Source organism: Bufo bufo, chromosome 7 (genome assembly GCF_905171765.1).
Source record: "Bufo bufo chromosome 7, aBufBuf1.1, whole genome shotgun sequence".
Lineage (NCBI taxonomy): Eukaryota > Metazoa > Chordata > Amphibia > Anura > Bufonidae > Bufo > Bufo bufo.
In genome coordinates, this window is record NC_053395.1 from 2,499,391 (window position 1) to 2,525,048 (window position 25,658).

The 25,658-nt window shown below is 48.5% G+C and overlaps 1 protein-coding gene across 2 annotated transcripts in view; it reads right to left on the reverse strand.

Annotated features, from left to right (window-relative positions):
- The window catches only part of LOC121007436 (integrin alpha-M-like), a 79,327-nt gene extending 54,432 nt beyond the window's left edge, over window positions 1-24,895 (reverse strand). The window contains exons 1-4 of one of the 2 annotated variants that reach the window (XM_040439359.1): window positions 24,708-24,895; window positions 11,202-11,304; window positions 10,797-10,900; window positions 3,776-3,846 (exon numbers count right to left, since the gene is read on the reverse strand). In XM_040439359.1, coding sequence (XP_040295293.1) covers window positions 3,776-3,846; window positions 10,797-10,900; window positions 11,202-11,304; window positions 24,708-24,774 — 345 coding nt within the window. In that variant the 5' untranslated portion in view covers window positions 24,775-24,895. Of the gene's footprint in view, window positions 1-3,775; window positions 3,853-10,796; window positions 10,901-11,201; window positions 11,305-24,707 lie in introns of both variants that reach the window. The other variant, XM_040439358.1, reaches the window with a different exon arrangement.
- Window positions 24,896-25,658: the final 763 nt, after the last annotated feature.

Sequence of the window (25,658 nt, forward strand, 5' to 3'; positions counted from 1 at the left end):
GAGGTAGGGCAACCGCGCGCACCTTATCGAATACATCCCGGTACTCCTCGTATTCAGGAGGCAACAGAGAGTCCGAGGAAGTACACAGCAACTTGACAGACCCATGGATGCAACTAGCCCCACACTGCGGTGACCACGAGAGGATCTCGACCGATCTCCAATCGAAAGTCGGATTATGCTTCTGGAGCCAGGGGTACCCCAAGACCACCGAGTAGTGTGGAGACGAAATAACCTGGAGGCAGACCGACTCTCTGTGAACGGCACCAATGGCTATCCCCACTGGAAGGGTCTCATGAGTCACGTGTGGCGGCAGAAGGGGTCTGCCGTCTATCGCCTCAAGAGCCAGTGGGGAACCTCGAGCCTGCAGAGGAATGGAATTGGCGGCAGCGAACACACTATCAATGAACAAACCACCAGCACCAGAGTCCACCAACGCCTGGGTCGTCACCGAGCCCCCGACCCAGGAGAGGACAACAGTGATCAGTGGTTTGTCAACACGGGAAACCGGGGACGAGGAGACTCCACCCAAGATCTGCCCCCGACAGGATCTCAGGTACGAGCGGTTTCCCGGACGGTTCGGACATGCCAACCGAAAATGCCCACCGAGACCACAGTACATGCATCGGCCCTCGCGTCTCCGGAGTGCCCTCTCCCCCTCGGACAGGCGAGCAAACCCCAGCTGCATGGGTTCACCCCCAGACAAGTCATCCCCAGGAGGCGTGGGAGGAGAGGGAGGCACGGGTGGGACAGCAAACGTAGGCACCAATCTGTTAGAAGACCTCCGCAGGTTCTCCTTAAAGGAAGGTCTCTCCCTGAGTCTGGTGTCAATCAAAATCAGGAAAGAAATAAGAGACTCGAGCTCAACTGGTAGGTCCTTAGCTGCAACCTCATCCTTCAAGGCATCCGAGAGACCATGAGAGAAAGCAGCGACCAGAGCCTCATTATTCCAGCCCACCTCTGCTGCCAGGGTACGAAACTCAATGGCGTATTCAGCTACGGATCGTGAACCCTGTCTGATGGACATAAGGAGCTTCGCAGCAGAGGCAGCACGAGCCGGCACATCGAATACCTTCCGAAGAGAAGCAACAAAACCGGAAAACTCGGCAACCACCGGATTGTTGTTCTCCCATAAAGGGCTGGCCCAGGCCAAGGCCTTGTCCGAGAGCAGCGAGATCATGAAGCCCACCTTTGATCTCTCAGTGGAAAGGCATGTGCAGCAACTCGAAATAAATGCCCACCTGGTTAAGGAAACCTCGGCACTGAGTTGGCTCTCCCCCAAAGCGCTGTGGAAGAGGGGCAGAACCGGTCATACCCCGAAACACCGCAGGCGCAACAACAGGTGTCGGGGTAGACTCTGGCGCAACAACAGAGTGGCAGTAGGAGCGAGCCAGGAGCGACAACCGACCCATCGGCAACGGGAGCGAAATGAGCCGTGCGTTTCAATGCAGGGTTTGCAACGCCACAGCGAACCGACCCAACAGGTGATCCTGCTGATCAAGTCTGGCAACCAGCGTGGTAGCGAGATGGCCCTGTACCGTCAGAATTCATGGCTTGGTCCTAATGTCACGGAACCTTGAACACAGACGTACAACAAGAGATAAGTGAAAAATAAGAAGGCTTTATTGAAAATAAAGCTGTAAAGCAAAGTCCAAACGGATGGTGAAACCGAGCTAGAGTCTTTGCGAAGCCAGAGGTCAGGAACCAGAGGGTAGTCAGACGAAGCCAGGATCAGGAACCTGCAGGGTAGTCAGACGAAGCCAGGATCAGGAACCAGCAGGGTAGTCAGACGAAGCCAGGATCAGGAACCAGCAGGGTAGTCAGACGAAGCCAGGATCAGGAACAAGAAGCAGCAGCAGTCTTAGAAGCATGTGAACACAAGAGGACCAAGCAAGGAACTGAAGCCACAGACCTCCTATATATATGAGCTAGGCATCCAGCTCCTCCCAGTGGGAAGGAGGAGCCGCAGGGTGGAAGGCTACAAGAAACCCAGAAACCAAGATGGCCGCCAGCACATGTCAAACGAAGGAGAACAGCAAGAAGGTAAGACCATGACACCCCAATAACGAGACAAGGCTCCGTGTTGAGGGTCAAGCAGTGGTCTGAGGTGCTGGTACACCCAGCCTGGTTTTTATTACAGTCTTTTCAAATACATGACCGCCCACAGGAAGGTATAAAACAACCAATCACATATCAGTTACATCCCACATATTCCCTCCCCTTATCCTGAGAGGAAACTCAATTACACATACAGTTAAAACATACTTTCTACCTAACTTTCATAACGCTAAAACCATACATCACATTCACATAAAAATTTACATATTCACAATCAATCTATTCAGGGGAACAACATATTACAAAATGGCATGAATCAGACCAGGGGTTGAAAAGTTAGTAAAAGTATCTTTTGGGCCCTGGCTGGCAGCATGGCAATCTGGCTCAAGCAGGTTTTACAGAGACAATACATCCCCACAATGCATCATGGTTTCCTCCTCTCTGCCCTGGAGACACCCGAGGCGTAATCCAATTATCTCTCAAGACAAAGAGAAGTCACCAATACACACGTGGGGACAATGGAACAGACATCACTTACTCAAACATACAATGTCCTACCCTTTACAATACACATAGACATTTAACACATTCCCAGACAGCTCAAGTCTGAGTGCATATTATTAGGTGAATGGCACTCAGACAACATGAATACAATAAAATGAGCTAACTGGGTACCCTCACATAACATACAATACAATTACACAGACAGATGGTTCTGTCACACATCTCAAAACCCCACATGTCTCCATATGGCTTGGATCTGAGCGCTCAGATGCCACAAACACAGTCAAATCGCCATGGGGTTTAAGTTTTGCATGAGCTGATGAGAGGGCCCATAATCCTGGGGCAAGAGGCTGATAAACAGGCCTCTCCAAAACCCAGTGGCGAGGTTGGTTTCGCCACACCACCATCATCATCATTATCACAGCCACCATCATCATCATTATCACAGCCACCATCATCTTCATCACAGCCACCATCATCTTCATCACAGCCACCATCACCACCATCATCATCATCACAGCCACCACCACAACCATCATCATCATGATTACTCACCATCACTACCATCATCATTATCCACCATCATCATCATTATCATCACAGCCACCATCATCATCACCACCACCATCATCATCCCCACAGTCACCATCATCACCACCAACATCATCTTTATCACAGCCACCATCACCACCATCATCACAGCCACCATCATCATCATAGCCACCATCATCATCATTATCACAGCCACCATCATCTTCATCACAGCCACCATCACCACCATCATCATCATCACAGCCAACACCACAACCATCATCATCATGATTACTCACCATCACTACCATCATCATTATTCACCATCACTACCATCATCATCATCACAGCCACCATCATCATTACTCACCATCACTACCATCATTGTCATCACAGCCACCATCATCATTACTCACCATCACTACCATCATTGTCATCACAGCCACCAGTATCATTGCCACAACCACCACCATCATCGTCATTACTCACCATCACCACCATCATCATTATCCACCATTACCACTATCTTCAACATTAGTGATATAGACTTCATACTGTAAGGCTAATGGGCATAGACGGTGGAGGTCTTCCACATGGTGCCCACTGGAGCCAGCTTCCCCAGTATACAGCCAGCTTCCCCAGATATAGACAGTGTGCAGGTGGTGTGACCCTGGTGAGTACTTACTAGTAACTGACCATGATCTTCTGAAGCCACCAGTGAGAATCCAAGTGAAATGTTGATATCATCATCAGACTCTGCAATTCAAGCACATGGAGGACACTGAGTGAAGCCCACCACATATGACATCAATCTACATGGCGCTGTACTCTCCATCCTGATGAGAAAGCTGCCAAACATCTCACCATCTGAAAGATTTGCCACCAGAAATCCACAGTCCTTAAGCAAATATTCTAAGTCTACACGGACAGAGGAACTCATGTTCATTCATAGTCTGGTCCCAGTCTTCTGCTTGTTCATGTTCTTTCTTTCCATTGTCTGAGTATTCATGTGCAGTGTCCCACTCAGTGATGGTCGTGGGCCCCTGTATAGTTTTAGTACGCCTATCTAAAGTATTCCTGTATAAAGCTGTAATTCCTCATAGCAGGCTGGTCGTGTCGTTAGCTTTATTCACCCCTAGGTGGTGCTGGCACCACATATATATATATATATCCTAGACCTAGGGTGAGCCAAGGCAGGGGAGAAGGAAGTGGATGGAGGTGAGGAGCAGCAGCTGTCCAGGATGTAGCTGCCATTGTAGCCCCTTGGCTATGGCCAGGCTGAGGGAGCATGGAGAACAGTATTAGGGCTACCTAGCACGGACCAAGGAGTCTCTACTCGGATATAGAGAGAGTCTAATGGAGATAGAAGCAGCCTTAGCTCATGGACTCCACAACCACCAGTGACCAGGAGAAGCCTAAAAGCGCCTGGACAAAGCTGGATGACTGGACGCGTGGTTGTCTATTACCACATTCCTCTATGGACATTGTTGAGCAGAGTAAAGCATCCTGCACAAAGAATGGAGCAGAGGATCTTCCTGCCGTTAGGGGGAACACCCTGGGGATTGCTAGATACAAGTAAGGCTACTTTCACACTAGCGTTCGGGTGTCCGCTCGTGCGCACCGTTTGAAGGGGCTCACGAGCGGCCCCGAACGCATCCGTCTGGCCCCAATGCATTCTCAGTGGAGGCGGATCCACTGAGAATGCATCCGCCTGCCAGCGTTCAGCCTCCGCTCCGCTCAGTGAGCGGACACCTGAACGCTGCTTGCAGCGTTCGGGTGTCCGCCTGGCCGTGCGGAGGCGAGCGGATCCGTCCAGACTTATAATGGAAGTCAATGGGGACGGATCCGCTTGAAGATGACACCATATGGCTCAATCTTCAAGCGGATCCGCCCCCATTGACTTTCAATGTAAAGTCTGAACGGATCCGCTCAGGCTACTTTTAGACTTAGAAAATTTTCTAAGTAATAATGCAGACGGATCCGTTCTGAACGGATGCAAACGTCTGCATTATCGGAGCGGATCCGTCTGATGAAACATCAGACGGATCCGCTCCGAACGCTAGTGTGAAAGTAGCCTTAGAAGTTATTATATCCAGGACCTGAGGGCTGAGTGTGGACATAGTGAGGACAGATAGAAGAAGGAATCTCTGCCACCTGTTAGAGAAGAGACTGCAGTTATCTCTGCCGAGCCTGTTACAGGGATTACCGCTGATATCTGGATTATTACTCTTGCTATATACATGACCTGCACTGATGACTCTGAGACAAAGTTCGATTGTTTTCAACCATTGACTCCTCATCCTTTCTACGACCTTCCTCTGCACCTAACGGTGCTAGCGTCACGAGCACCAGGGACCCTGCCTCCACGGCACCTAAAAACTCATTCCACAAAGGGCACCTCAACCACCACCGGCGGGAATCCCTGGACAACACAGTGTGCCCCGAAGGAACTGGTGCTGTCCTTCCCTTCACTGCACGCCGGCCCAGGGAGCGCTGCTAACTGTCAGTAAAACTACTACTACCCCCATCGGCCCACCGTATCTCTCATATTGCCTTAGCGGCCTGGTCGCTGCACATGTTCTTTCTTTCCATTGTCTTCTGTTTGTCCATTGCCTTTCTTTGCTTTCTCTTTTTATTACCGTTTGCCTTTTCATTGCTTGCTCGTGGCCTGTGGTCACCACTCGTGGCTCTGAAGACTGGCCGCGCTGCTCATTTGCAGGCAGGTGAAGCCCAGAGTCCGGTTTTTCTTCCTTTCCTGAGATGCTGCACAGAAGGCCCCAGGTGGATGGTCTGTGAGCCTGGAGCTTTCAATCTGGGGTAGAGTGAGCGGACAGGTACAGTCAGGTGGAGTGGGGCACATGCTGTGGTTCCTGCCTCCCTATTCCCTCTACTGTTGGTGCAGGGAGCAGGGCAGGCTCAGCTTTGCACAGGACCCTTCTCCACAGTTCTGTAGGAGAGGTGAGTACTAGTGATGAGCGGGAGGTGCCATATTCGATTTCGCAATATTTCGCGAATATTCGCATGAATATTCGTGTTATATTCGTCGAAATTGAATATTCGCAATTATTCCAATTATCGCGAAATTATTTTTTCGCATGTTGCGAAAATTTATCTTGATAGTATAAGGCAACGTTCCTATGCTAATGACTATGGCTAGGCTAATATGTGTATTTTACGAAATTTCGTAATATTGCTCTAACTTCGTCTTTTAGAATATTACGAATATTCTAAAAGACGAAGTTAGAGCAATATTAAGATCATTTGCAAAAGTCGAAATTGCGATGCGAGTAATATAACACGAAATAGTCGCATGAAGATTTCAACTTAGCACAGCTATACTCCATATTCTAGTCTAATATGGAATATAGCAGTGCTAAGTTGAAATCTTCATGCAACTATTTCGTGTTATATTACTCGCATCGCAATTTCGACTTTTGCAAATGTTCTTAATATTGCTCTAACTTCGTCTTTTAGAATATTACGAAATTTCGTAAAATACACATAGATTGTATTTAAGCTAATATACTGCTATAGTAATAATTTTTAATAGTGTACATATTTTACAAAACTTAGGTTCAGAAGAGGCAAAAAAAAATTACAGGAAAAAAAAAGGATTATAGCAGTATATTAGCTAAATTACAATCTATATGTGTATTTTACGAAATTTCTTAATATTGCTCTAACTTCGTCTTTTAGAAATTTCTTAATATTGCTCTAACTTCGTCTTTTAGAATATTCGTAATATTCTAAGAGACGAAGTTAGAGCAATATTACGAAATTTCTAAAAGACGAAGTTAGAGCAATATTAAGAACATTTGAAAAAGTCGAAATTGCGATGCGACTAATATAACACGAAATAGTCGCATGAAGATTTCAACTTAGCACTGCTATATTCCATATTAGGCTAGAATATGGAGTATAGCAGTGCTAAGTTAAAATCTTCATGCGAATATTTTGTGTTATATTACTCGCATCGCAATTGCGACTATTGCGAAATTTCGTAAAATACACATATAGATTAGATTGTAATTTAGCTAATATGGAATATAGCAGCAAGTTGAAAACGCCACTGACTGGAGCAGCCAGGAAGCCAGGAATCCAAAGGACAGGTAAGAACAACTTTAGGGAAGTGGGAAAGAAAAAAATATAATAAGAAAAAAAAGAAAAAAAAGAATATTCGATTTCGCAAATATATAGAACGATATTCTAAATATTCGCGAAATCTCGAAATTGCGATATTCGAGAAAAAAATTCGCAATTCGAATATTCGCGCTCAACACTAGTGAGTACAGCATGTGCATGTAATGGTGTGAGTCTGCTGGGAGTAGTTTATGGTGTATGTGGCCGCCCAGTGGTGGTGATGTGTATTGCGGCCTGTTCTGTCTTGAGCTGACATGCTGGCCTCGGTTCTGGATCATGGTTGTCTAACATGCAGGTAGATGAGGGTCCACCAGGCCGTGGTAATCACAAGGGGCATCTAGGAGAGGACATCAGCGGTACTGGAGATGTGGGGGCAGAGATAACCCTGCTACTTGGGGGACATCACACTCAGGATCAGAACATATCCCGCACATGCTATGGTATCCTCACTGGACAGCCTGACGCAGAAGCCATAGGACACTGCTCGGCCATCGATCCCTGGAGGTCCTGATGTAAGATCCTCCTGGTCCTATCTGCTCCACGTGGAGAAAACATGCTCCATGAGACGTCACACGGGGCCCCCAGGAAATTCATGGCTACAAATGGCCTCTTGATGTAGCCATCGGGCAGATGAGGACCATACTAGGACAGACATTCCCTCCAGAAGTCCCGCTGGCCCGTGCGGGACATACACTCCGCAGACTTTACAGTCTGACCGCGTCCAGCCGCCACGGATCTCGCGTTCTATGTATTAGGTGATGGGCATGCTTCTATACGAGAATGTCTGGGAGGACATATGTGTATAGGACCCAGGCAGGTGCTATGTATATGTGTGTGGTATAGCGGTACTATGTATATGTGTGTGGTATAGCGGTACTATGTATATGTGTGTGGTATAGCGGTACTATGTATATGTGTGTGGTATAGCGGTACTATGTATATGTGTGTGGTATAGCGGTACTATGTATATGTGTGTGGTATAGCGGTACTATGTATATGTGTGTGGTATAGCGGTACTATGTATATGTGTGTGGTATAGCGGTACTATGTATATGTGTGTGGTATAGCGGTACTATGTATATGTGTGTGATATAGCGGTACTATGTATATGTGTGTGATATAGCGGTACTATGTATATGTGTGTGGTATAGCGGTACTATGTATATGTGTGTGGTATAGCGGTACTATGTATATGTGTGTGGTATAGCGGTACTATGTATATGTGTGTGATATAGCGGTACTATGTATATGAGTGTGGTATGGCGGTACTATGTATATGTGTTTGGTATAGCGGTACTATGTATATGTGTGTGGTATAGCGGTACTATGTATGTGTGTGTGGTATAGCGGTACTATGTATATGTGTGTGATATAGCGGTACTATGTATGTGGTATAGCGGTACTATGTATGTGTGTGGTATAGCGGTACTATGTATGTGTGTGTGGTATAGCGGTACTATGTATGTGTGTGTGGTATAGCGGTACTATGTAAATGTGTGTGATATAGCGGTACTATGTATGTGTTTGGTATAGCGGTACTATGTATGTGTGTGGTATAGCGGTACTATGTATATATGTGTGGTATAGCGGTACTATGTATATTTGTGTGGTATAGCGGTACTATGTATATGTGTGTGGTATAGCGGTACTATGTATATGTGTGTGGTATAGCGGTACTATGTATATGTGTGTGGTATAGCGGTACTATGTATATGTGTGTGGCATAGCGGTACTATGTATATGTGTGTGATATAGCTGTACTATGTATGTGTGTGGTATAGCGGTACTATGTATATGTGTGTGGTATAGCGGTACTATGTATATGTGTGTGATATCGCAGTACTATGTATGTGTGTGGTATAGCGGTACTATGTATATATGTGTGTGGTATAGCGGTACTATGTATGTGTGTGGTATAGTGGTACTATGTATATATGTGTGGTATAGCGGTACTATGTATATGTGTGGTATAGCAGTACTATGTATGTGTGTGGTATAGTGGTACTATATATATGTGTGTGGTATAGCGGTACTATGTATATGTGTGTGGTATAGCAGTACTATGTATGTGTGTGGTATAGTGGTACTATGTATATGTGTGGTATAGCAGTACTATGTATATGTGTGTGGCATAGTGGTGCTATGTATATGTGTGTGGTATAGCGGTACTATGTATATGTGTGTGATATAGCGGTACTATGTATATGTGTGTGATATAGCGGTACTATGTATATGTGTGTGGTATAGCGGTACTATGTATATGTGTGTGGTATAGCGGTACTATGTATATGTGTGTGGTATAGCGGTACTATGTATATGTGTGTGATATAGCGGTACTATGTATATGAGTGTGGTATGGCGGTACTATGTATATGTGTGTGGTATAGCGGTACTATGTATATGTGTGTGGTATAGCGGTACTATGTATGTGTGTGTGGTATAGCGGTACTATGTATATGTGTGTGATATAGCGGTACTATGTATGTGTGTGGTATAGCGGTACTATGTATGTGTGTGGTATAGCGGTACTATGTATGTGTGTGTGGTATAGCGGTACTATGTATGTGTGTGTGGTATAGCGGTACTATGTATATGTGTGTGATATAGCGGTACTATGTATGTGTGTGGTATAGCGGTACTATGTATGTGTGTGGTATAGTGGTACTATGTATATATGTGTGGTATAGCGGTACTATGTATATGTGTGTGATATAGCGGTACTATGTATGTGTGTGGTATAGTGGTACTATGTATGTGTGTGTGGTATAGCGGTACTATGTATATGTGTGTGATATCACGGTACTATGTATGTGTGTGGTATAGTGGTACTATGTATATATGTGTGTGATATAGCGGTACTATGTATATGTGTGGTATAGTGGTTAGCACTAGGGGTCCTGGGTTCGAATCCGAACAAGGACAACATCTGCATGGAGTTTGTATGTTCTCCCTGTGTTTCCTCCGGTTTCCTCCCACACCCCAAAGACAGACTGATCGGGACCTTAGATTGTGAGCCCTATTGGAGCCAGTTGGACGCTGATGTCTGTACAGCGCTGCAGAATATAGTAGCGCTATATAAGTGCATAAAATAATAAATAAATACTATGTATATGTGTGTGGTATAGCGGTACTATGTATATGTGTGTCGTATTGCGCCACTATGTATGTGTGTGGTATAGCGGTACTATGTATATGTGTGTGGTATAGCGGTACTATGTATATGTATGTGGTATAGCGGTACTATGTATGTGTGTGGTATAGCGGTACTATGTATATGTGTGTGGTATTGCGCCACTATGTATGTGTATGGTATAGCGGTACTATGTATGGTTGTGATATAGCAGCACTACGTAGGTATCATTGCTAAGTCACGTTGTACAGATGTAGCAGAGTTGACAGTCGCACTTGGTGCGTTATCACATCTAGTTAATGCGTTATGACCGTGACTGTTAGCTCTGCTACATCTGTGGCTGTGGTCCTATAAATGGGGAACTATCTTGATACCTTGCGTCAGCCATTCTGACAGCTCTACATATATACGTTATTTACACTCTGGTGCTTCTTACCGGTGACGGGGATCGGCGTGCAGCTGGAGGTGCGGGGACTGCAGCTGTATATCTGGCCGGTTTTATCTGTCACCTCTGCATAGCGGGGGGCGCTGACGATCACCCTGTAATGAGACATTGAGGTCATGGAGGAACTGTAAATAAAGTGCTCGCAGCATCCGCGCCGCCGCACGCGTCATCCTGCTCGGCATTCTGGCATCGTTCGTTTCTCCCACATCAGAAGACTGAGCAGACACTGAACAAGCAGGCGGTGCTCTGGATGTCACTGCAGCACATGATGGCAGTCATCATCAGTACAGGGTAAGGAGAGGAAGGGGTTAACAGTCAGTGGGCGTCACATCAACGCTCAGACGTGTCCTGTGATGTCCCCTCATCCAAGAAGCAGGATGCAGCAGATATTCTCACCTTTCTTCCAGCTGTGCGACCTGGTGTCCAAAGCTGCGGTCGCGGTTCTGGAAGATGACTGGTTGCTCGGTGTCCAGGAAAGAGGCGCCGGTCGAGGACAGGACTGCAAGGAGACAGAGGTTCTTCATTAAGAACACGTGCAGAACCCCAGACCCGGGGAATCTGCAGATGTTTATTTTGTACTGGTGTTAGGCCCTTCATTCCAGCAGAAGAGGTATGGTCGGCAATGGTTCCTCCCTTCTCGGTAGGAATGGGCTGGACCTGTTTCCTACCAGGAGGGAAAATGTGAGTCCAGACAGAGTGGTAGGAAGGAAGCCCATGTCAGAGCTCCTACTCCAAGGGACCGCGTTCACTTCTCCTGTGAGATCTTTAGTCCAGGAAGATTGCCAGAGTCAAGATACAACTTTCCCAGAAGATAGAGTGGATAAAATCAGCAGATTGACAAGTCAGAGTCAGCTACACAGACTCTGCTGCTGGTGAGGGACTATGTCTCAGACACCCATCACCTAGATTTCTTCCAGGTAATGCAGGAGGTATAAATAAGTTATTCTAATTGCATTGAACTCTGTGGGACTGGGAGTGGGGGTGGATTGTGGACAGGGACTGGAAAGGGGGGTGGACTGGGTAGAGGAAGTGGAGGTGGACTGGGGGGAACAATATGAAGTGTAGGTGGACTGGGGAGAGGAATGTGAAGTGGAGGTGGACTGGGGGGTAATGGGAAGTAGAGATGGACTGGGGAGAGGGATGGGAAGTGAAGGTGGATTGGGAAGAGGGACAAGAAGTAAGGGTGGACTGGGAAGAGGAATAATAGTAAGTGTAGGTTGACTGGGTGGAGGAACAGGAAGTGGGAGTGGACTGGGGAGAGTAATAGGAAGTAAAGCTGGACTGGGGAGAGCAATGGGAAGTAGAAGTGTACTTGGGGGAGGAATGGGAAATAAAGGTTTCTCTGCACTACAATTCCACTTCTTATTCCTCTCCCCAGTACACTTTTACTTCCTATTCCTGTCCCCAGTCCACCTTCACTTTCCATTCCTCTACCCAATCCACCTCTACTTCCCATTCCTCTCTCCAGTCCACCTTTACTTCCCATGTATCTCCCCAGTTCACCTTTACTTCCCATTTCTCCCCCCAGTCTATCTTTACTTTCCATTCCTTCCCCAGTCCACCTCTACATACCATTCCTCTCCCCAGTCTACCTCGAATTCCCAATGCTCTTCCCAGCCCACCTTCCCATTGCTCTCACCAGTCCACCTCCACTTTCTGTTCCTCCTCCCAGTCCACCTCTACTTTCCGTTTCTCCCCCCAGTCCACCTCTTCTCATTTCTGTCCCAGTCCACCTCCACTTCTCATTCCTCTCCCCAGTCCACCTCCACTATCTGTTCCTCCCCCCAGTCCACCTCTAATTCCCATCCATCTCTCCATTCCACCTTCACTTCCAGTTTCTCCACACTCCATCTCCACTTCCAATCCTTCTCCCCAGTCCACCTCCACGTCCAGTCCCTCTTCCAAATCCATTCCCACTTCCCATCCCTCTCCTCAGTCCACCTCCACTTCCCATTCCTCTCCCCAGTCCACCTTTACATCCCATTCCTCCCCAAGTCCACCTTCTACTTCCCACTCCACTCCCCAGTCCACCTTCACTTCCCATTGCTCTCCCTAGTCCGCTTCCACAGGTAGGGGAGAAGACGTGGAGGTAGACTGGGGAGAAGTTCTGGAAGTGATGATAGGGTGCGGAGAAACTGGAAGTGAAGGTGGGCTGGAGAGAGGGATGGGAAGTAGACATGGCCTGGGGGGAGGAACAGGAAGTGGAGGTGGACAGGGGAAAGCAATGGGAAGTGGAGGTGCACTGGGGAGAGGAATGGGAAGTAAAGGTTGACTGGGGAGAGAAATGAAAAATAGAGGTGTACTGGGGAGAGGAATGGGAAGTAGAGGTAGACTGGGAGGAGGAACGGGAATTAAAAATGGACTGGGGAGAGGGATGGGAATAGGTGGATTTGCTAGAAAGAATAGAAGTGGGGGTGGATTGGGGAGAGGGACTGGAAGTGGAGGTGGACTGGGGAGAAATTGCAAGTGAAGCTGAACTGGAAAGAGGGATGTGAACTAGAGGTGGAGTGGGGGGAAGGAACAGGAAGTGGAGGTGGACTGGGGCATTGGAACAGGAAGTGTAGGTGGATTGGGTAGAGGAATGGGAAGTGGAGGTGTACTGGGGGGAGGAACAGGAAGTGGAGGTGGACAGGGGAAAGCAATGGGAAGTGGGGGTGGACTGGGGCATTGGAACAGGAAGTGTAGGTGGATTGGGGAGAGGAACGGGAAGTGGAGGTGTACTGGGGGGAGGTACTGGAAGTAGAGGTGGACTGGGAGAAGAACAGAATGTGGAGGTGGACATGGGGAAAGCACTGGAAAGTGAAGGTGGACTTGGGAGAAGAATGGGAAGTAGAGGTGGACTAAGGGAGGAATGGGAAGTAAAAGTGGACTGTGGAGAGGAATGGGCACTAAAGGTGGACTGGGGAGAGGAATGGGAAGTGGAGGTGGACTGGGGAGAGGAATGGGAAGTGGGGGTGGACTGGGGAGAGGGACTGGAAGTAGAGGTGGACTGCAGAGAAACTGGATGTGAAGGTGGACTGGAGAGAGGAATGGGATATGTGGATGGACTGGGAAAAAGAACTGGAAGTGGAGGCGAACTGGGAAAAGGAACTTGAAGCTGGGGGACTGGAATTGTAGGGGGAAACTGGGAGGGAATGAAAGAAAGGGGAACTAGGGAGAGACAGGAGATGAAGGCGGATGGACAGAGATGCAGGAATTGGAGCTGGACTGGGGCGAGGAACGCAAAGTCTTGGGGGGGCACTGAAGAAATGGAATGGGAAGAGGGAATGGATGTGGACTGGGGAGAGGGAAGTGAAGTGGGGGGAATTGGGAAGTGGGGTGGGCAGTGTGGGTGGATTGGGGAGAGGGACCAGAAGTGGCCCCTTCTGAGACATGCACACAGCAGGAGCCTTGAGGGTCTGGCGCCGAACACTTGGTGGGCTCTTGAATAACTTTGGGCAGATCTGATTACTGATGCTCAGGAAGTAGAGGAGCAGATCAGGGTATAATTACAGCATCTTCTCCTCACTGCAGGATGAGCAGAGGCTTTATCTTCTCTGTACACCCTGGAGGACGGCGCTCCCTGCATGAGGAAGCAGAGGAACCTTCCTCTTTGTAATGACTGGAGGTAGGTGCTGTCACTGAGACAGGAAGCCAGTAATGGGCTCTGACCAGTGGTGGTGTCTGCAGCTTCCTGATGGCTCAAACGAGAAGAAGCTTCGATCATCTTTTCTAAGAACCAAATAACCGACAGTTCACATATAACACCGCCATACAGTACACACACACAATAGAGCAACGTAATGTACTCATAACACCGCCATACAGTGCACACACACACACACACACACAATAGAGCCACGTAATGTACTCATAACACCGCCATACAGTACACACACACACACACACACACAATAGAGCCACGTAATGTACTCATAACACCGCCATACAGTACACACACACACACACACACACAATAGAGCCACGTAATGTACTCATAACACCGCCATACAGTACACACACACACACACACACACACACACACACACAATAGAGCCACGTAATGTACTCATAACACTGCCATACAGTGCACACACAAAACAGCCATGCAGTGCACACACAACACTGCCACACACTGCACACACAAAACCGTCATACACTGCACACCCAAAACAGCCATGCAGTGCACACCCAAAACAGCCATGCAGTGCACACACAAAACAGCCATGCAGTGCACACACAAAACCGTCATACACTGCACACAGAACACTGCCATACACTGCACACCCAAAACAGCCATGTAGTGCACATAATAGAGCAATGCAGTGCACAAACAACACTACCATACGGTGCACACACACAATAGAGCCATGTAATGTACTCCTAACACTGCCATACAGTGCACACACAAAAGAGCCATCTAGTGCACACACAATATTGCCATACGGTGCACACTCAAAAGAGCCATGTAGTGCATACACAATACTGCCATAGAGTGAACACACAACACCGCCATACAGTGCACTCGCAACACTGCCATACTCTGCACACACAATAGCGCCATATGGTGAACACACAACACTGCCATATAGAGCACTAACAATACTGTCATACAGTGCACACTCAGAGCCATGTCATGTACATATAAAACAGCCACATGGTGTATAACAATTAGTTACGCGTAAACAACAAACTTACTACAACTACCCATACACACACCACCGAGTACAGTGCTTTTTACACTGACCCTTACTCCTCATACACTGACCCATACTCCTTATAAACTGACCCTTACTCCTCATACACTGACCCATACTCCTCATACACTGACCCATACTCCTTATAAACTGACCCTTACTCCTCATACACTGACCCTTACTCCTCATACACTGACCCTTACTCCTCATACACTAAACCTTTACTCCTCATACACTGACCCTCACTACTTATACACAGACCCTTTCTCTTCATACACTGGCTCTTACTCCCTATAAACAGACCCTTACTCCTCATACGCTGACCCTTACTCTTCATAAACTGGCTCTTACTCCCCATACACTGACCCTTACTCCTCATACGCTGACCCTTACTCTTCATACGCTGACCCTTACTCCTCATACACTGACCCTTACTTCTCATACACAGATCCTTACTACCATACACTGACCCTTACTCCTCATACACTGACCCTCACTACTTATACACGGACCCTTTCTCTTCATACACTGGCTCTTACTCCCTATAAACAGACCCTTACTCTTCATAAACTGGCTCTTACTCCCCATACACTGACCCTTACTCCTCATACGCTGACCCTTACTCCCCATACACTGACCCTTACTCCTCATACACTGACCCTTACTTCTCATACACAGATCCTTACTACCATACACTGACCCTTACTCCTCATACACACACCACCTGAACATAACGCTTTATACACAAACCCATATTTCTCGTACAGTGACCCTTACTCGTCATACACTGACCTTTACTCCCCATATACTGACCCATACTCCAAATACACTGTCCCTTACTCCTCATACACTGACCCTTACTCCCCATAAACTGACCCTTACTCCTCATACACTGACCCTTACTCCCCGTACACTGACCCTTACTCCCCATACATTGACCCATGCTCCTCATACACTGTCCCTTACTCCCCATACACTGACGCTTACTCCTCATACACACACCACTGAGTATAACGCTTTTTACACAGACTCATACTCCTCATAGACTGACCCTTACTCCTCATACACTGACCCTTACCCCTCATAGACTGACCATTACTCCTCGTATACTGACCCTTACTCCTCATACAAGACGTAAACTCTTCATACACACACCACTCAGTTTAACACTTTATACACAGACCCATACTTCTCATACACTGACCCTTACTCCTCATACAGTGATCCATACTCCTCATACACACACCACTGAGTATAACACTTTATACACAGACCCATACTCCTTGTACACTGACCGTTACTCCTCATAGACTGACCCTTACTCTTCATACACTGACCCTTACTCTTTGTACACTGACCCTTACACCTCATACACTGACCCTTACTCTCCATACACTGACCCTTTCTCCTCATACACTTACCCTTACTCCACGAACACTGACCTTTACTCCTAGTACACTGACCCTTACTCCTCATACACTGACCCTTACTCCCTATACACAGACCCTCACTCTTCATACACTGGCTCTTACTCCCTATAAACAGACCCTTACTCCCCATATTCTGACCCTTACTCCTCATACAGTGACCCTTACTCTTCATAAACTGGCTCTTATTCCCCATACAATTACCCTTATTCCTCATACGCTGACCCTTACTCCTCATATGCTGACCCTTACTCCCCATACACTGAACCTTATTTACCATACACTGACCCTTACTCCTCATACACAGACCCTTACTCCCATACACTGACCCTTACTCCTCATACACACACCACTGAAGATAATGCTTTATATACCGACCCCATACACTGAATCATACAGTGACCCTTACTCATACACTGACTAACTCCTCTTACACTTACCTTTACTCCTCATACACTGAACCTTACTCCTCATACACTGACCTTTACTCCTCATACACTGATCCACACTCCTCATACCTTGACCCCTACTCCTCATAGACTGACCTGTACTCCTCATACACAGACTCTTACTCCCCATACACAGATCCTTACTTCTCATACACTGACCCTTAATCTCAATACACTGACCCTTACTCCCCATACACTGACCCTTACTCCTCATACACACACCACTGGAGACAAAGAACGGATGAATAAATCCAGCAACCTCAGAGCAGATATAAGACACATTATAATATTATAATAATAATAATAATAATAATAATAAAAAATAAAAAAATGTATTTATACAGCGCCACCATATTCCGCAGCGCTTTACAAGTTCATAGGGTTCATGTACAAAACAAAAGTAACTGGCTAATATGCAACTGAAACACTAGGAGTCAGGGCCCTGCTCTCAAGAGCTTACAATCTATGAGGAATTGGGGGTGATACATCAGTTAGTTGATTGTGATAAGTAGGATTTGAGCCATTATTGAACTGAGAGGAGCGGTGCCGGCCGATCTGCTTCGGGTTTGGGACTACTAGAGGATCGAGTTCAGGCCAGAGGAGTTGGTGGGGGGAGGTTTAGTCGGGGAATAGTCAGTTTAGGTAGCCTGATAAGCCTGCCTGAAATGATGTGTTTTTAAGGCATGTTTGAAGGTGAAGTTGTGAATTGACCTAGTATTCTGGGGCAGAGTATTCCAGAGAGTAGGTGCAGCTTGAGAAAAGTAATGAAGACAGGAGTGAGAGGTATGAATTATGGAGGTTATTAATCTTAGGTCGCTAACAGAACGGAGAGCACGAGTAGGGTGGTAGATGGAGATGTATGGAGGTGCAGCACTGTGGAGAGCAGGAGTAGGGTGGTAGATGGAGATGAGGGAGGAGATGTATGGAGGAGCAGCACTGTGGTGAGCAGGAGTAGGGTGGTAGATGGAGATGAGGGAGGAGATGTATGGAGGAGCAGCACTGTGGTGAGCAGGAGTAGGGTGGTAGATGGAGATGAGGGAGGAGATGTATGGAGGTGCAGCACTGTGGAGAGCAGGAGTAGGGTGGTAGATGGAGATGAGGGAGGGGATGTATGGAGGTGAAGCACTGTGGTGAGCAGGAGTAGGGTGGTAGATGGAGATGAGGGAGGAGATGTATGGAGGTGCAGCACTGTGGAGAGCGAGAGTAGGGTGGTAGATGGAGATGAGGGAGGAGATGTAGGGGGTGCAGCACTGTGGAGAGCAGGAGTAGGGTGGTAGATGGAGATGAGGGAGGAGATGTATGGAGGTGCAGCACTGTGGAGAGCAGGAGTAGGGTGGTAGATGGAGATGAGGGAGGAGATGTATGGAGATGCAGCACTGTGGAGAGCAGGAGTAGGGTGGTAGATGGAGATGAGGGAGGAGATGTATGGAGGTGCAGCACTGTGGAGAGCAGGAGTAGGGTTGTAGATGGAGATGAGGGAGGAGATGTATGGAGGTGCAGCACTGTGGAGAGCAGGAGTAGGATGGTAGATGGAGATGAGGGAGGAGATGTATGGAGGTGCAGCACTGTGGAGAGCAGGAGTAGGGTTGTAGATGGAGATGAGGGAGGAGATGTATGGAGGTGCAGCACTGTGGAGAGCAGGAGTAGGATGGTAGATGGAGATGAGGGAGGAGATGTATGGAGGTGCAGCACTGTGGAGAGCAGGAGTAGGGTGGTAGATGGAGATGAGGGAGGGGATGTATGGAGGTGCAGCGCTGTAGAGAGCAGGAGTAGGGTGGTAGATGGAGATGAGGGAGGAGATGTATGGAGGTGCAGCACTGTGGAGAGCAGGAGTAGGGTGGTAGATGGAGATGAGGGAGGAGATGTATGGAGGTGCAGCACTGTGGAGAGCAGGAGTAGGGTGGTAGATGGAGATGAGGGAGGAGATGTATGGAGGTGCAGCACTGTGGAGAGCAGGAGTAGGGTTGTAGATGGAGATGAGGGAGGAGATGTATGGAGGTGCAGCACTGTGAAGAGCAGGAGTAGGATGGTAGATGGAGATGAGGGAGGAGATGTATGGAGGTGCAGCACTGTGGAGAGCAGGAGTAGGGTGGTAGATGGAGATGAGGAGGAGATGTATGGAGGTGCAGCACTGTGGAGAGCAGGAGTAGGGTGGTAGATGGAGATGAGGAGGAGATGTATGGAGGTGCAGCACTGTGGAGAGCAGGAGTAGGGTGATAGATGGAGATGAGGAGGAGATGTATGGAGGTGCAGCACTGTGGAGAGCAGGAGTAGGGTGGTAGATGGAGATGAGGGAGGGGATGTATGGAGGTGAAGCACTGTGGTGAGCAGGAGTAGGGTGGTAGATGGAGATGAGGGAGGAGATGTATGGAGGTGCAGCACTGTGGAGAGCAGGAGTAGGATGGTAGATGGAGATGAGGGAGGAGATGTATGGAGGTGCAGCACTGTGGAGAGCAGGAGTAGGGTGGTAGATGGAGATGAGGAGGAGATGTATGGAGGTGCAGCACTGTGGAGAGCAGGAGTAGGGTGGTAGATGGAGATGAGGAGGAGATGTATGGAGGTGCAGCACTGTGGAGAGCAGGAGTAGGGTGATAGATGGAGATGAGGAGGAGATGTATGGAGGTGCAGCACTGTGGAGAGCAGGAGTAGGGTGGTAGATGGAGATGAGGGAGGGGATGTATGGAGGTGAAGCACTGTGGTGAGCAGGAGTAGGGTGGTAGATGGAGATGAGGGAGGAGATGTATGGAGGTGCAGCACTGTGGAGAGCAGGAGTAGGGTGATAGATGGAGATGAGGAGGAGATGTATGGAGGTGCAGCACTGTGGAGAGCAGGAGTAGGGTGGTAGATGGAGATGAGGGAGGAGATGTATGGAGGTGCAGCACTGTGGAGAGCAGGAGTAGGGTGGTAGATGGAGATGAGGAGGAGATGTATGGAGGTGCAGCACTGTGGAGAGCAGGAGTAGGGTGATAGATGGAGATGAGGAGGAGATGTATGGAGGTGCAGCACTGTGGAGAGCAGGAGTAGGGTGGTAGATGGAGATGAGGGAGGAGATGTATGGAGGTGCAGCACTGTGGAGAGCAGGAGTAGGGTTGTAGATGGAGATGAGAGAGGAGATTTATAGAGGTGCAGCACTGTGGAGAGCAGGAGTAGGGTTGTAGATGGAGATGAGGGAGGAGATGTATGGAGGTGCAGCACTGTGGAGAGCAGGAGTAGGGTGGTAGATGGAGATGAGGGAGGAGATGTATGGAGGTGCAGCACTGTGGAGAGCAGGAGTAGGGTTGTAGATGGAGATGAGGGAGGAGATTTATAGAGGTGCAGCACTGTGGAGAGCAGGAGTAGGGTTGTAGATGGAGATGAGGGAGGAGATGTATGGAGGTGCAGCACTGTGGAGAGCAGGAGTAGGGTGGTAGATGGAGATGAGGGAGGAGATGTATGGAGGTGCAGCACTGTGGAGAGCAGGAGTAGGGTGGTAGATGGAGATGAGGAGGAGATGTATGGAGGTGCAGCACTGTGGAGAGCAGGAGTAGGGTGGTAGATGGAGATGAGGGAGGAGATGTATGGAGATGCAGCACTGTGGAGAGCACTAGTAGGGTGGTAGATGGAGATTAGGGAAGATGTATGGAGGTGCAGCACTGTGGAGAGCAGGAGTAGGGTGGTAGATGGAGATGAGGGAGGAGATGTATGGAGGTGCAGCACTGTGGAGCGCAGGAGTAGGGCGGTAGATGGAGATGAGGGAGGAGATGTATGGAGGTGCAGCACTGTGGAGAGCAGGAGTAGGGTGGTAGATGGAGATGAGGGAGATGATGTATAGAGGTGCAGTACTGTGGAGAGCAGGAGTAGGGTTGTCGATGGAGATGAGGGAGGAGATGTATGGAGGTGTAGCACTGTGGAGAGCAGGAGTAGGGTGGTAGATGGAGATGAGGAGGAGATGTATGGAGGTGTAGCACTGTGGAGCGCAGGAGTAGGGCGGTAGATGGAGATGAGGGAGGAGATGTATGGAGGTGCAGCACTGTGGAGAGCAGGAGTAGGGTGGTAGATGGAGATGAGGGAGGAGATGTATGGAGGTGCAGCACTGTGGACAGCAGGAGTAGGGGGGTAGATGGAGATGAGCAGGAGATGTATGGAGGTGCAGCACTGTGGAGAGCAGGAGTAGGGGGGTAGATGGAGATGAGCAGGAGATGTATGGAGGTGCAGCACTGTGGAGAGCAGGAGTAGGGTGGTAGATGGAGATGAGGGAGGAGATGTATGGAGGGGCAGCACTGTGGAGAGCACGAGTAGGGTGGTAGATGGAGATGAGGGAGGAGATGTATGGAGGTGCAGCACTGTGGAGCGCAGGAGTAGGGCGGTAGATGGAGATGAGGGAGGAGATGTATGGAGGTGCAGCACTGTGGAGAGCAGGGCGGTAGATGGAGAAGAGGGAGGAGATGTATGGAGGTGCAGCACTGTGGAGAGCAGGAGTAGGGTGGTAGATGGAGATGAGGGAGGAGATGTATGGAGGTGCAGCACTGTGGAGAGCACTAGTAGGGTGGTAGATGGAGATGAAGGAGGAGATGTATGGAGGTGCAGCACTGTGGAGAGCACTAGTAGGGTAATAGATGGAGATGAGGGAGGAGATGTATGGAGGTGCAGCACTGTGGAGAGCACTAGTAGGGTGGTAGATGGAGATGAGGGAGGAGATGGATGGAGGTGCAGCACTGTGGAGAGCAGGAGTAGGGTGGTAGATGGAGATGAGGGAGGAGATGTATGGAGGTGCAGCACTGTGGAGAGCAGGAGTAGGGTGGTAGATGGAGATGAGGGAGGAGATGTATGGAGATGCAGCACTGTGGAGAGCAGGAGTAGGGTGGTAGATGGAGATGAGGGAGGAGATGTATGGAGGTGCAGCACTGTGGAGAGCAGGAGTAAGGTGGTAGATGGAGATGAAGGAGGAGATGTATGGAGGTGCAGCACTGTGGAGAGCACTAGTAGGGTAGTAGATGGAGATGAGGGAGGAGATGTATGGAGGTGCAGCACTGTGGAGAGCACTAGTAGGGTGGTAGATGGAGATGAGGGAGGAGATGCATGGAGGTGCAGCACTGTGGAGAGCAGGAGTAGGGTGGTAGATGGAGATGAGGGAGGAGATGTATGGAGGAGCAGCACTTTGGAGAGCTTTGTGGGTGAGGGTGAGAAGTTTGAACTGTATTCTGTGGTGGATGGGCAACCAGTGAAGAGACTGACACAGACTAGTAGCACCAGTGTAGCGGTTGGATGGATAGATGAGCTTGGCTGCAGCATTTAGGACAGACTGAAGGGGGAGAGTTTAGTGAGAGGGAGAGTTTTTGCAGTTTCCACTGTAAGAAAAGGGTGGATTCTGGAGATATTCTTGAGGTGCAGATGACAAGAGCGTGTAAGTGATTGAATATGGGGAACAGAGGAAAGATCAGAGTCAAATGTGGCCGCGAGACAGCAGGCATGTTGCACAGGAGTTATGATAGTGCTGCAGACCGAAATTGAAATGTCAAGTTTAGGTGGTGAGTTAGTAGATGGGGGAAAGAAAAGAAGTTCGGTTTTTGAAAGGATCAGTTTTAGATACAGAGAGGACATGATGTTAGAGACAGCTGCCAGACAATTACTGGTGTTTTGGAGTAAAGCAGGGGTGATGTCAGGGGACGAAGTGTATAGTTGGGTGTCGTCAGCATAGAGATGGTATCGAAAGCCAAATCTACTGATAGTCTGTCCGATGGGGGCTGTATAGAGGGAGAAGAGTAGAGGACCTAGTACTGAGCCCTGAGGAACGCCGACATCAAGAGGAAGCAGATAAGAAGAGCCAGCGAATGATAGACTAAAGGAGCGACCAGAGAGATAGGAAGAGAACCAAGAGAGCAGTGTCCTTAAGGCCAATTGAGTGGAGCATGGTGAGGAGGAGTTTATGGTCTACGGTATCAAACGCTGCAGAGAGTTCCAGCAGAATCAGTAGAGAATAGTCACCATTTCTTTTTGCTGTTAGGAGATCGTTAGACACTTTAGTAAGGGCAGTTTCTGTAGAGTGAAGAGGGCAATAGGCAGATTGTAAGGGGTCAAGAAGAGAGTTTGTAGAGAGATAGCTTCTTAAGCGATAGTAGACAAGACGTTCAAGGAGCTTAGAGATGAAGAGGAGGTTAGAAACAGGTCGGTAGTTAGCAGCACAGGTCGGGTCAAGAGATGGTTTCTTTAGTAGTGGGGTTATAATAGAGTGAAAGAAGAGGGAAAGATACCAGAAGAGAGAGAGAGGTTCACAGTTGTAGTTAGGTGAGTGATGACAGCCGGGGAGAGTGACTGGAGGAGGTGTGATGGAATAGGATCACTGCTACAGGCCGTGGGTCGAGAAGAAGAGAGAAGCCTGGAAACTTCTTCCTCTATTATAGGGTCAAAAGATGAGAGAGAGCATGTGGAGGAATTGGAGTAAGGAGGATTGAAATTATTTGGGGACTGGGAGAAGTGGCCATGCCATTAGCGCAGAGGTCAGTGACAGATTCTGGAACTTTAGGGCTTAGAAGAGAATGAAATGTGTCAAAAAGTCATCTTGGGTTATTTGAGAGTGAGGAGATGAGAGAGGTGAAGTACTTTTGTTTGGCGATGTTGAGAACCAAATTGTATGTTTTGATCATAAATTTATAATGGAGTATGCCTACTCCTCCACCGTGCCTGTCATCAGGTCTGGGGGTATGGGAGAAGTGAAGTCCACCGTAGGAGAGAGCAGCAGGGGAAGCAGTGTCCAAGGGTTTCTGTAAGGGCCAGCGAGTTCAGAGAATGTGAGAGGAAGAGATCATGGATTGTGGGGAGTTTATTACAGACCGACCGTGCGTTCCAGAGTGCGCAGTTTAGAGAGACTGGAGAGGACGTGGAGTTTCTGTGTGGCAGAGGAGAAGTTACAACAGAGGGAGGGCCAGGGTTTGGTGAAATACCCCCTGCAGCTAGTAGCAGGAGAACAGAAAGACAGCAAGTGGGTGAGAGATTTATATGGGTGTTTTGTATGCTGCACCGTGGAGGGAGATGGGTCAGGGTAATGTATGAGGGTGTAAAGTGTATGGGAACTGAACTAGGGCGAGGGAAGGAGGGACTGATGTGGAAAGAAGGGACAGAGGGTGGACGGTGTGGAGGAATGTGAAGGTAGACCGCCCTAGTGATGAGAAGAGCAGCCAGACATACAATCGTCAGTGATTTCTACGTATGAATGATTGTACCGTACAGGATGGGGAGCAGTCAGTATATAACAAGACGACTGTCTGAACGATGTCCTATCTGTAGACCATAACTGGCAGAATGCCCTGCATGGTATCTCTGCCCGCCTCTGCACACATTATCACATTGTCCTGACCCATGAGAATCACTCACCCAGACCCAGGAGGAACCAGCGCAGAGGAGCCGCCATGTCCGCCGCTGCAGCGTCCAGCACAACCATATAGACGACTGCCGCCCCCTCCCAGACTGAGTGCTGCCGGCAGGACGGTGACTTCCTCAAAGCAGGTCCCTGCCCAGAGGAGAAGCAGAAGTGGCCACCATCAGAAGCAGCTCACAAGGTGTGCACACGCTGAGCCCGAAATCACCACAAAACCACCGCAGTGACAAACCTTTAATCCCCAGGCACGTTCACATCTGTGGCCTCTCATAAGACCAATGCACCCTTGTCCTGAAAGACTCTGTGCTGCTGGGAGGCACCTTCACATCTGTGGCCTCTCAAAAGACCAGCGCACCCCTGTCCTTAAATACTCTGTGCTGCTGGGAGGCACCTTCACATCTGTGGCCTCTCATAAGACCAGTGTACCCCTGTCCTGAAATACACTGTGCTGCTGGGAGGCACCTTCACATCTGTGGCCTCTCATAAGACCAGTGTACCCCTGTCCTGAAATACACTGTGCTGCTGGGAGGCACCTTCACATCTGTGGCCTCTCATAAGACCAGTGCACCCCTGTCCTGAAATAATCTGTGCTGCTGGGAGGTGCCTTCAAATCTGTGGCCTCTCATAAGACCAGGCAACCCCTGTCCTGAAAGACTCTGTACTGCTGAGAGGCACCTTCATATCTCTCGCCTCTCATAAGACCAGCGCACCCCTGTCCTGAAATACTCTGTGCTTCTGGGAGGCGCCTTCACTTCATTTTGTTTGAGATAAACCTTTTCTGGTTTGCTTTGAACGAATGTAGTAAAACTGCGCGCAGCGCCATTATAGTGCACGTCTAGTGATATTAGAGGCAGAGCTTGTTAAGAGCTCATTTGCATGCCTTTCTTTCCAGAATTCAAGAGAAGCATGTATGGCCTATAAGTCTCTTGTAAGAACACGTAGTGTAT